The 13483-nt window shown below is 41.7% G+C and overlaps 1 protein-coding gene across 1 annotated transcript in view; it reads left to right on the forward strand.

Moving 5' to 3' along the window:
* CCNI (cyclin I) overlaps positions 1-13018 on the forward strand; it is a 30989-nt gene extending 17971 nt beyond the window's left edge. Inside the window, 5 exon segments of the mRNA XM_082726996.1 lie at positions 2287-2415; positions 5224-5298; positions 5454-5594; positions 5862-6092; positions 11468-13018. Of these exon segments, the coding sequence (XP_082583122.1) occupies positions 2287-2415; positions 5224-5298; positions 5454-5594; positions 5862-6092; positions 11468-11917 (1026 nt within the window). The 3' untranslated portion in view covers positions 11918-13018.
* Positions 13019-13483: the final 465 nt, after the last annotated feature.

Raw genomic sequence — 13483 nt, forward strand, 5'->3', positions numbered from 1 at the left:
TTGGGCCTCTGCCTTCGGCTCAGGTCATGATCTCAGGGTCCTGGGATCGGGCCCCGCATCGGGCTCTCTGCTCGGCAGGGAGCCTGCTTCCCCCTCTCTCTCTGCCTGCCTCTCTGCCTACTTGTGATCTCTCTCTATCAAGTAAATAAATAAAAATCTTTAAAAAAAAAAAAAAAAAGAAGAGCTTGACAATAAGTGATTGCCTCCAGGTTGACATGATTCCTGTTTTTTAAAGTTTTTCACAGGCTTAAAAAAATAGATCTTTTCCCATGACGTGAAAATGATCACATCCTCTCCTCACTGTAAGGTACACGTTCATCGCTACCTCCTGTAAGAAGCTTTCACTCTCCTTCCACAGGGGACTGAGCGCCCTTCCAGGGTGTGCCCTTCGCACCCTCCGCGTGCCTTTCTGTTACACTAAACATGGGGGATTGACATTTTCTGATTGTTTGCCTCCCCGTGAGACTTTAAGTTTAGAAGTTTAAACGGAGTTTTTTAATTCATCATTGTATTCCCAGCACCTGTCGCACGATGGGCACTGAATAGTAATATGAACTGAATTGTTTTGACTGTCAGATATTTTTAGATTATTGTTCATAGTTTTAACACCAGCTTGGTGGTGAGATAGTAAGAGGTTGTAAACCATTTTTTTAATCTCAATTTCTTGTCAGTATTTCTTGTGCAGTAGTCTAGGGTCAGTCTTTATTGGACAAAAGAAATTGACTGGAACGTGGATATGTGGCAGTTAACCTTCTGAAATACCAGTTTTAACTGAGTTTAGAGCTACGTGTAAAAATGATATGTGTAATTAGTTGGTCTGGCCAACGTTAAGTAACACTTTACTGTGTTGTGCCAAAGTGAAAAGTGACAGAGGAAGGGGAAAAAATGAGAAATTAGCTTGCCAGTGCAATTGCAGAGATTATAATGAGCACGAAGTCTTGTAGTTCTCACAACACAAAAGAAAGCCAAGAGGAAGGAGAGAAGAAATTCCAACTGTAATATCTGTTTGGGGAGATACATTAAGATATGCAGCCCACCCTGCTTTTATAGATCCTGATGTATCTCTCTATGATATAAGAATTGATTTCATAAAATTGACCCAGAGTAATCAGGAAAGAGGTTTAAGCCATGGCCTCTTGGCTTTCTCAGGAAGGCTTTCCATCTGAAATGGTTGTAATTAAAAAGATACAGTGCTTGGTTTAAACCTTTACCTGTCTAGAACCCTCACTTACTGAAAATACTTCTTTCCACTAATCACAGAGTCATTTCTGTACTCTGTTGTGTTTACTATAAGTAGATTATTACTACGTTTGTTGTATTTTGTTGTTTTTTGTGGTGCCTGCAAAATTCAAGAGTAAAGAGAGCTAAGTCATTACTGCTTTAAAGTGTGTACCTTCTAAAAATTAAGCCTGTACTCAGCAGTTTAAAATAGTATGTAGGAAGCAATGATGTTATATGTTTGTATAATAATCTCTCCATTGGTAAATTAGTTCAGGTGAATTTCCCCTTGAGTATTCTCCCATGATCTTTGAGTATATAATTCAGCTGTTGTCCCTGATATCTTTAATTTATTCCTATTGACTTCACTTTTGTTTTTAATGGGCTGTCATTCTACTACCATACTCCATTTACATTTTCTAAGATGGTTTAATGGCTATTTGCTGCCTTAGAAAGAAATTCACTTATATTTTCCTCTTTCTAGAATTGGGAAACTTAATTCCAAAACTACTATCAGTTGATAATAGTGTTACCTAACCTTTAAAGTATTATATTCCCTGAACACCTTAGTTTAATTAAAATATAAGTTGAGGATGCCTGGGTGGCTCAGTTGTTAGGCGTCTGCCTTCAGCTCAGGTCATGATCCCAGGGTCTTGGGATCGAGGCCCACATTGGGCTCCCTGCTCTGGGAAGCCTGCTTCTCCCTCTCCCTCTTCCATGGCTTGTGTTCCTTCTCTCACTGTGTCTTTTTCTGTCAAATAAATAAACAGAATCTTAATAAATAAATAAATAAAATATAGGTATATGGTGAGATGACATTGTGAAGATTTTATTTAATAAACAGGAAGAGGCTATTGGATATTGATAAATTGTTTTGACCAGTACATAAAGTTTTATCTTTGTTCATCTTAAGTTTGATAGATTTTGAGTAAACTTAAAAACATTTTTAACATATAAACGTATTCCATAGCATTTGCTAACCTTTTAAGAGAAAATTCATTCTTGATAACTTGGAGCTTCACTTGTTCTTTTTTATTTTTATTTTATCTTTTAATTGTTCCCTTGTAGAATGTTTCTCCATCCCAGAGAGATGAAGTGATTCAGTGGCTGGCCAAACTCAAGTACCAATTCAACCTTTACCCAGAAACATTTGCTCTGGCTAGCAGTCTTTTGGACAGGTTTTTAGCTACTGTAAAGGTAAATATTTTAGGATACACTTAAACACAACCTCTTGTTTGAGGGTTTATGTACTAAACCAGGGGCAAGTAGTAAACATTCTAGAAAGTGACAAGGAGTGAAAAACCTTCTTGGACAAGATCTGTGTCCCTATAAGAAGGCAAGATGTTTTCTATTATTGCTGTAAATTTTTAGAATTTGTTTTGAATCATATTCTATAATTATTTTTTGCTACCAGTATTCATAACATATACTTAATCTGTGAAGTTTTTGATTTCCTGATTTTAATACAAACCATATATCAGTTTAGTCATCTTTTAACACGTGGTATACTCTAGATGTTAGTTGTGAACTAGACTAGAAAAGTATAATAAGCCTTTTACACATTTTTTTCTGCCACTACTTAGTTATTGAATATTTACACTGTTGTTTTTTTGAAATATATAAATAATTTCCAGGGGCATACATTTGGAGTATAATAAAATGAACTGAGCATAAAATAAGTTTGGTATATTTTTGTTGAATAACAGCATTAGTAACAACAGCATGAACAACATACAAAAAAATATGAATAAGTTTTATATGGTTTTTATTGGTATAGCATTGGTTATATTATGTGAAATTATTCATAGTAGACTCTCAATGGATTTAAATCAGAAAATTAGCATTTTTTTAATGGCAAGGCATGAAAAAGTAGAAAAACAGTTTGTTTGTTGTCATTTGTATTCCTAAGAATATGTGTGCTGGGAGAACTGGGAATTCATTTGTTACTAGGCGTGAAAAATAGAAGTAAAAGAATTATGGAGTGGAAGAATTTGGATGGCCACTCAGTTAATCTCTTATGTTTCACACTTGTATTCTTAAGAGACTTAAAGAACCCTAGTTATAATGATAGTAATTGCCTGAAATTTATGTTCTCTGACATGGCAGAGTTCATCTCACTATCAAGCCCCCCCCCCCCCCCCCAATCCTCTGACTATAGCTGACCTTCCTTTTGCAGAGAAAGATGAGTTTAGGCTTAGTGTCCTTTCTTAGTTTCTAGGTTCTTCACAAATTATTAATGACCTTCTTGTATTTGCTGTCATAGAAGAGATTCTTACCTTATTAAACAGTTTAAACAGATTTGGGGAAGTTTCTGGATCAGATAGAAAATTGCCACGTATCTCATTTTTTTGTATTTCTTATTTAATGGGTCCTGTCATGTTATTAGCCTAAAATTCTCTTAATTAAATGGTTAATCTATATTGAAACAATACCTAAAGTGTATTCATAGTTTAAATAAAGGGTCTTAAAGCGGACCATACAAGGCTGCAGCAGTGTCTAGATCCTCAGTCCTAGCTATGCAGAGGGAAATGCTATGTAGCTCTTGAATAAAAGTTTTGCACCCTGAGCCCAGCGCCAGAGCTACTGAATCTCTAGTTGGTAAGATCTGAATGTCTGTATTTAAAGAAGCAAAAACAAACTGCACAAATGACTTGATGTACATCCAGGAATTAGAACTACTCTTTGTTTAAAAAAAAACCACACACACACACTTGCTATTGGGATTCTTTTACTCTGGTGCCCTTGATTTAGTTGCATTACCTACCGTGAGTGAGTTGTTAACAGTTGGGCTCTTCTTTGTAGTGAACTCTGATGACCTCAGGCATTTGCCCTCTTGTATACTTGGGGAAATCAGGGATCCTGGAACTGTTAGCTACAGAAATCACTCATGTGGTGTCCCTTAACTTCGGAGACATAATAGACATGACAGTATTTTTGGAAGTACTTTCTAAACCATAATGTCCGATTACTATTAATAATTATAAAAATATTGACAGTATTGAACCAGCTTTTATTTTTCATATAGGCAGAGAACTAGAAGGTTCCTACACAGTATGCCACTTAACACTGAGGCGCAGTGGTCACTGGTGTGTTTATTAAATAAGTTAATTAATCAGGGCCACATCAGGTCATCAGAGGGGTTCCCTGATTTCACAAGAATGTAATATTTAAGTATAAAGTAAATAATCGAAACGGGGGTTTTTTTGTGTGTTATGTAACTTACCTCTGTATCAGTTAATGTAATTGGAGTCAATTGATCTGTTTACTTAAAACTGGATTCTGATTCTGGGTTTGGCAAACCCTTATTCTACCAATAAGGTAGAAAGTATTCCTGCCTTATCTTAGATAAGGAAAATAGGCAAATTCAAGTCCTCCTATGCATGTCAGACTCTTGAGAAAGTTACTTCCTCCTGCTGATTGATTCTGTAGGAATGTAGGAGCCTTTCGTTCTCACCATAGAACTTGAATATGTACTTGTTTTTGTGGACACTTAATGAGAAAATTTCTACTGCCCCGCTATCACCCTGTAGGTTTTTATAAAGCATCGGGAATAAATTTATAGTTTTTTTCTTTATATTCTTTCTCTTTAATTCCCCTAACATCTAGTATGTTAATATTACTGGTGTGACAGTTAAAGAGAGTAAAACTAGCTTACAGAACACACACATGTACAAAGAGATCTTTAATTTTTGGAATTTTATTTATTAAATAAGTTGTCTTCTAAAATTAAGCTCTTCTCTGCTAGATGGAAATTTAACTTTGGCTAACTAGCATTGGTTGAACTTTGAACAATGTAGTATCTTAGTATTTTCATAGAATATGATTATGGCTAGGCTTGTGAAGTTAAAAGTTAGCTCTGGTCTTAGAAAGCAATAGGTGGGAATCAGATTGATTATTCCTTGGAATTGTATCCGTATTTGTCTCACATGCATAGCTAGTTTAAAAAATAAACTCTAATTTTTTGAAAATCACTGAAGTTGCTTTTTTCCTTCTTCGAAATTTTAGGCCCATCCAAAATACTTGAGTTGTATTGCAATCAGTTGTTTTTTCCTAGCTGCCAAGACTGTGGAGGAGGATGAGGTAAATATTTTCCTTCAAAATTTAGTTTTGTCTCTTTCTTGAAAAATTTTCTCCATTTATTAACTTGCTTTCTGTTTACCAGAACACAAATTGAAAATTAGTTTATTTTTTTTCCTCCCTCTTCACTCTGCCCCATTCCACTTTGCTTGGGACAGAGAATTCCAGTACTGAAGGTGTTGGCAAGAGACAGTTTCTGTGGATGTTCTTCATCTGAAATTCTGAGGATGGAGAGAATTATTCTGGATAAGTTGAACTGGGATCTTCACACAGCTACACCATTGGATTTTCTTCACATTGTAAATATACTTAATGTCTCTTAGTTTCCTGTTTGAATATGTAGTCTTAGTGACTTAGGAAAGTAGATTGCCCACTCATTTGTTGTGATTTTTAGAAAAAGAAAAATTAGAAATTAGGATATTATCCTATGTCAAATTTCATGAAGCTAAAATTAAAAACTTAAGAAACTTGAGTCATTCCTAAGATTACATCAATTTCTATACATAATTTACCTAAAACTTTAAGAAAAACTAGTATGATGTTCTTGTGATTTTTTCCCCCCCCAGTTTCATGCCATTGCAGTGTCAACTAGGCCTCAGTTACTTTTCAGTTTGCCCAGACTGAGCCCATCTCAACATCTGGCTGTCCTTACCAAGCAACTCCTTCACTGTATGGCCTGCAACCAACTTCTGCAATTCAAAGGATCCATGCTTGCTCTGGCCATGGTTAGTTTGGAAATGGAGAAACTTATTCCTGATTGGCTTCCTCTGACAATTGAGCTGCTTCAGAAAGCACAGGTAGGTGTCAGTCAAAGTAAGTGTTCTCTCTGGCTGGGGTATGTACGGTTACTAGATGGTTATAAAGCGAAGAGACATGTCTCATCTCATAATGGCAGACCACTTTGAAGAACAGACAAGAGTAAAGTAATACACACTTGAAACTTACGGGCTACGTGAACCTTTTTCTCTTACAAAGGTTAGAGCCTATCTTCTTTTCAACCCTTCTAGTTACATATAAAGTTTTTGTAGGAATCTTGAGAAATTAGTAAGATTCTCTATAATACATTGTCCTTTAGTTTTTTATGAAGAACCTTTCTACCACCATTTGTGTATTTCATTATAGTACTTCTGCATTTCACTTATTTTGTAAAAAACAAATTCAAATACATAAATGGTAAGAAGTTGTTTTTTAGACAAGTAATTTATTGTTGGCTAGAAAGTGAAGTATTTATACTAGACATGGGCAAGTAGAAGGTGTCCTTTCTGCCTGGTAGTTCCTATTATTGCCTACGGTTATTCCATCACTTTTATCTGCAAATTGGCTTAAAACATTAATAGGCCAGTTAAATTTTTTATTAGCTATGCATATAAAATGTAGGAGTTTTAAGGGAGAAACTTCTCATTGAAATGGAAAGTTCGTAAAGGTACTATATGTTAGCATCTACTTTGGATAAGCTTATTGGTTCTATTCATGTCACCGAATAAAAATTAAAAGTTTACGTCTGCTGCAGGACCATACTGTTCTGCCACCTGAGTCCATAAAACACTTAGGAATCTACTTTGCCTTTGTATGTCCCTACTTATTCTTATTTGGTGATAGTTCTTCTGATTTATTTTATCAGATTTTATTTAGAGAAAAGACCGTTAAATTCTGAGCTTAAGTAATTACATTTTATCATAAAAACTAATTTTAGCAAAGAACTGTTGTTATTGAACTTATAAAACTTAGAATACTATAAAAGAAAAGTAGAATAATACTTGAATTTGGTGTAAGATATCTCATAGATATGAACTGTAAAAGTTAGCAGACATGAAAGTACCTCATACTGCCTCTCAGCTCGGAGAATTTTAGACCCTAGTCTGTGAGCAGAGAAGGATCGAGGGTCTTTTTATGAAAAGGTTGACAGATCAGAGCAATATATTAGCTAGAAGCCCATTCCTTTTCTCTGTTCCACAGTTTTTAGTGGGGCTCGGCTTGCTCTGCATCCCTGGGACAGGCGTAGGATGTTGGTGGTAAGACAGGCCGTTTCTCCCATACAAGAGAGATTTTCTTTTAATAGCATATTTAGATTGTTGTAATTGAGAAGTATTCCCATTGAAATAAATGCTATAGTGAAAATAAATTCAGGAGATATATTCAGTGAGAATTTTTAGAAATTACCATAAACCACCATGTAAATAGAATAGTAGTGTGGCACAGGAAATTTACTTTCCTACCTACAGTGTTATGTGAAGCTGAATATTAATCATTTACATTAGACTATGGGAATGGGGGAAGGGATATTCATGGAAATCTTCTACATTTCATTTTTCATCTTTTTATTGGAACAATTGACATGTTTAAATGTTCTGACTTGGTCTCTGTGCCTGTTCCCAAAGCCAGTACAGAGAAAATGTGCTGTATGAAGTGTTACTGTCACGAAGAAAGGACAGACTTTTGAGGCATAAATAATAAGACTGTCGTAACTAGCATTTGTATTCTGTAGCTTTGAGAATTTGTTCTCTACTAAAAAAAGAAATACTGGAGAGTATGCTTATTCTCTTTCATAAGTCCTCTGGAGTTTTGGTGCTGTAAGAATGTTCCCTGGAATTTGTTCCCTTCTTATTGACGGAGTATTACAGACTTAGAAGAAATCTTCCTAGAAATCAATTCATTCAGCTGCTCTTCATTTTAAACCTATAGTTCGGGGAACTTGGGGCTTTCTCAGAGACACACAGGACTGCTTAGTAGAAAACCAGTGCTTTCCCGTACACACCTTAAAGATTTAGTTTGGTGGTTTTCAGAGTTTCTTTGAGAACTAGAAAGCTTCCCTTGACTCTGGCAAAATCTTGTACCTGTAGAATCCCAGAATATGGTTCGGAAAGTAATACTTCCTGGTAAGTGTTTGAGGCAGAGATCTGTTGGGCGCCGCCTTGATCCACTTGGCCTCTTCCCTTCTGCCAGCTGTTTGGACATAGTGTGAAAACCAGCGTGCAGTTGAGTAGTTATGGGCCACAGACACAGTGAAAAATCTGTGATCTGGGCACTGGGGATACTGTGATTGTAAAAAATGGAAAAAGATCTCTGGCCCATGTGGTATTCAAGTTATAACGGAGATGATCGTTAAAAACAAGATTGCAAACCTGGAGACTTGGTCTTAACAGTTCTTTAAAGACTGGGACTGATGGCAGCGTCTGTGGCCCGGACCTGGTGGGTCCTGAGTGTGCATTTGGGTAGGAGGACCGGGTCTGATACCTTTGGCATTAGAAGTGTGGCGGGGCTCTGCCATGTCAGACGTCCCCCGATGCTCGGTTCTAGTACCGGACAGTGCTGCAGGGCCGTGGCGCCACGGCGCCGGCCTTGCTTCGGACCCGGGGCCCAGCGTCCGGGCCGGGCTGCGAGGGCGCCGGTACGGGACACTTCGTGGCTTCCCTCCCGCGGCCCTGCGGCGCCCGGCCTCGGCGCCCGGCCTCGGCGCCCGGCCCGCCCCTGCAGCTGCCCTCGCCCCGGCCGGCCCCCTCCGGCCTCTGCGGCCTGCCTCGCTTTCCCGGGCTCCCGCCGGCCGCCGGGGGGCTGTTCTCGGCCGTGGAGGGGTCGGGGCCACGGGTCGGAGCCGCAGGCCGGGCTCCCAGAGCGGCGGGCCTCCCCGCCACGGCTCCCGGGTCTGGAGCGCGCCGAAGGTCCGGCGGCTGCTCCGGTGTTTCAGGGCTTCGCGCCGTGTCCCCTGGGGCCGCCGGTCCCTGTCGCCGCTGTCCCCTCGCCTGCGCCCGCTTCCCGGGCGGCCCCGGGCGGCATGTCCGCCCCCGGCCCGCCGCGGTGGTCTGGCCGCGGTCCTTAGAAACGGCCACCGGCACTCGAAGTCGGGGCCCTCGCCGGGAACGATCACAGCAGCTGGCCTGCGGGCTCCCCGCCGCGACACCGGATCTTCGGCTCCGGCGGCAGGTGACGGATGGCTTCGGGGCTGTCGCTAGTCGAGCTCAGAGACGGCGCCGTCCTCCCCGCAGCGGCCTCCCTCCGGCTTCCGAGACCCTCGCTTCTCTGGCGGGGCTCCGGGGCGCCGGACAGCGGGTACCCGGGGCGCCGAGCCGAGTTTCGGGGCTGGGAAATGAGCGCCGGAGGTGCGGCCCGGAGGCGCGCCCTCAGCCCCCGCGCTGCTCGGGCCGCTGCGGGCGCTGCAAACGCGCGTCGTCCTCAGAGCGGGGCCCTGCGGCGGCCGGACTCGCCGCGCCGGACTCGCTGCGGCCCGCGGTCTGCTCTGGGCCAGCGGTGGTCGGGCTGGGCAGGGGCTTGCTCAGGTAGGGCCTCCGCGCCGGGAGTGCTGCTCCGGCCTTTCCCCGCTTCCCCGCTTCCCCATTCCTTTCATTTCTCGCATCTCCCTTTGGTCGGCGGCTTCGGGCCGGCGGGCTCCCGGCTCCGCCAACAGCCCGACCCACCGTCGCTCCCCGGTTCTCTGTCCCCGATTTCAGCGCGGCGCGGCCGGGTCTAGCCCTGGGACGCCGACTGGCTACTAGTGGTTCACCCTTCGGGTGTTATCTAGTGTCTTTCAAACTAGTGAACCAAATAGTAGAAATTAGAAATGGGTCCTTTTCGTATATTGTTTCTGACAGTTTTAGGACTCGTGATTAAATGTATTCGTTGTTTTTGCAAATCATGCATATTTTCCTTTATTTCCTCTGTGGTATTGCAAATAGTAATGCTGTGTACTGTAAGTTGTATAGGTATGAATGAGATGCAGTTAAGAAATGTCCAAAAAGACTTATAAAATACACAAGACCAGGAAGTGATGTCTGTGTAGGTTTTCTGGAATGGAGGCATTTAGCCAGACCTGGAAGGAATAGGTGATCCAGTTTCAGCAGGTAGACGTACACAGGCCTGTTTGGCAGAAAGGAGAGCACAATTTTGGATATGTCAGGAAATAAGGCTGAAAAACGTTGGGGTCAGACTGTGGAGAGCCTTATACCAAGCTAAAGACGTTAGCTTATTTCTGGTAGGCATTGGGGTGCTGCTAAAATATTTGGATGGGGAGAAATGTATGTTGCTAGATGAAGATGATTTTAACTGGAACTATAATTATAGGGAAAGTAGAACAGAGACTATCTGTACAGTCTAAAACAGGTACGATTTTAAAGCCTCCCATGTGTAGTTATTTTGTTAGGAAAGAAACTTAGGAAATAAAGATGAATACAATACAGTACTTCTCTTTTGGTGGCTTATCGTCTATAACGGAAAAGCTAAATGGTTAAGTAGATTATTTTAATATGATGTGGTATACGATGACAGGTTGAAATAGAAACAGATGGCCCTGGAATGTGAGTGTGGGGGCCAGGAGGAGTGAAGGATGGCTTTAGACAGGATAACTATCCTGAAGGAGAAGAAGGAATCAGTGAAGCCTCCATGAAACAAAAACATTTCTTGTTAATGTTGTCAAGCCTGCTAACTTCTTAAAAGTTAAAAGAACTTCTTCAAGTTCTTAAGAACTTCTTAAAAGTTCTCATTTGGTATTTTAAAAACAAAACACTTGCGGCGCCTGGGTGGCTCAGTGGGTTAAAGCCTCTGCCTTCGGCTCAGGTCATGATCCCAGACAGGCTCTCTGCTCAGCAGGGAGCCTGCTTCCTCCTCTCTCTCTGCCTGCCTCTCTGCCTGCTTGTGATCTCTGTCAAATAAATAAAATTTAAAAATAAATAAATAAATAATAAAAACAAGAGACACTTAAGTTGTTATAAATTCTTAGCCAGATGATGTTCCCCATCTCTTATTTAAATTTTTTCATGCCTCTGTTTTTTTCCCTAAATTCTTGATGAATTTTGTGTTTATCTGTTTGTCTTCCTGAAGAGGTTAGAAGAGGCAGAGGGTGAGGTGAAGGGTTCTCTCCACAGAGGGAATGTGAACAGGAGTCGGTGTTGGGTCTGTTCGGTGAACAAAAGAGAACCGTTTCTGTTTTCATGAAGATGTTCAGCATATAATTGCAAATATAGAATTTAAGTTCCGAAGCCTGACAGTAGAAGTACAGATCTGGACACATTTCCTAAGATCAGGGGTAGGCTGGAGGGTTAGAGCAGTCTCACGTAGGGGTGGGGAGAGGAGAGAAGGCTGGGGCGCACGGAGGGCGCGGGGCGGGGAAGGAGCCCGCGGAGCGGCGCGTCGTCTGTATTCCGCACTGAGCCACTTTGTGGTTTTTTCCCTCCCGGCCCAGATGGAGAGCTCCCAGCTGATCCACTGCCGGGAGCTCGTGGCTCATCACCTTTCCTCTCTGCAGTCTTGCCTGCCCCGCAATTCCGTGTATGTCTACCGGCCCCTCAAGCACACCCTGGTGACCTGTGACAAAGGAGTGTTCAGATTACAGCCCTCCTCTGTCCCAGGCCCAGATTTAGGTTTCTCCAAGGACAACAGCAAACCGGAAGTGCCGGTCAGAGGCGCAGCAGCCTTCTACCACCATCTCTCGGCGCCCGGGGCGTGCAAGCAGACGTCGGCCAAGCGCAAAGTGGAGGAGATGGAAGTGGATGACTTCTACGACGGCATCAAGCGGCTCTACAACGAAGACAGTGCGCCAGAGAACGTGGGTTCTGTCTGTGGCACTGATCTATCGAGGCAGGAGGGACCCGCTTCCCCTTGTCCGCCTTTGCAGCCGGTTTCTGTCATGTAACTTCGAGTGCAGACACGGCAGACTACTCTGGGAACGGGAGCGTGGGAAACGGGAAAGGCTGTATGAAGGTGTGTACCTTAGCAGGCCCGTCAAAGTGAGCCAGAAAAAATCCCCACTTACTTGTGTGGCAAATTAGAATCAACATCATTTAAGCATTTAAAGACCAAAAGAAAAGTGTAAAATTCAAAAGATCCAAATTTTTTTTAAAGTAAAAAAAAATTTTGGAGTGTTTTGTCAGTTCCATCTTTTCTCTACTAAAAGTAATGGCGATTCACCCATCTCAAAAGTGCTATTCAGTGTTTTCTTTAAAGTTCTAAAACTCACAGCTGGCACACCCTGTCTCCAGCATCCTGATTTAATTTTTCTCATTTTTGCTTGCTTCTTTATTGAATACTTAATGAACTTCTATGCATGTTGATCTATAGCCTGACTTCCACTGATTAGGAAACCCTCAAAATCATTTTTTAGCAATTTAGTGAATAAATTATTTCATTGTGACAGCCATGTTTAATCCATGATTCAAATTCATCCAGAAAGGGTCCTGCAGAATTGCCCCATATGAGCGAGAGGTGGTCAAGGAAAAGGACTGGTATTACCACGTTGATTTTGTGTTTGTCTAATTTCAATTCCTGGAGTTTGGAAACAAAATTATCGTTTTCATTTTTTGTTTATCTCAAATTGGAACTTAAAAGTGGCATGTAATTAGGACACTCATAGATTTGTTAAAAGCATTTTTGACATTTGTATAAAAGGATTCGTGATAAAGTGAATTATCCAGGTGCTCACCAAAGAAACATGGAACAACGAAGGTTTGAGGTTTTTTTGGGGGGGAATTGATCCGTTTTCACTCATTTGTAATCAGGAGAGACTGTCTGAATACCGGAGCAGCTCTGAGGTTGGGGTCTGTAACACATAATGACTGAATTCAGTGCCCTCGATTTCTGTTAAGCTCTTTGTATCTTCCTGATCAGAGTTTTCGCCCTACCTTTCTCTCAGTGACTTCTGGACCCTGAGCTCCCCGTGCAGGCTGAGGAAGGCATTGCAGTCAGAACCATGTACTGATGATAAAAGCCTCTGGTAGCAATAAAAGTTGTCCTGAAACCTCTGTATCTTTAACTTTTTTCTGCTTGCAAAGTGGTACTAGTTCCTGTGAGACGCTGCTATTTCTGCTACAGAAATGATAAAAATCCCAAGTACATGCTCGCAGAAAATCAAACCTGCAAAGGGGATTTCAGTGTGACGGGGGGGGGGGGTGTAGGTTTGGACGTGAGAGTGTTTCCTTTGTGTCCTTTTCTCCCCTTCCACATAGTCTGTTTTCATCTGACGGAACAGCTGGTGAGAGCAGGGCATCACCTCACAGACTGTTCCAAGACTTGGAAACTGGAACTTTGCGGGTAATTGTTCGGTGGCTCCTGATGCTCGGAAGGCCTGTCATTCCAGGAAGCCTCCACAGAGGCAAGGGAATGAACTTGATGATCAGGATAAATTATTCTCTGATCTTCCATTTAACAGAAAAAGTGCACCCTCTGACTCTTGAAAGTCAGACCGTAGTGAAGCAGTAAGTCT

The sequence above is a fragment of the Mustela nivalis genome (genome assembly GCF_964662115.1).
Source record: "Mustela nivalis genome assembly, chromosome: 4".
Classification (NCBI taxonomy): Eukaryota; Metazoa; Chordata; class Mammalia; order Carnivora; family Mustelidae; genus Mustela; species Mustela nivalis.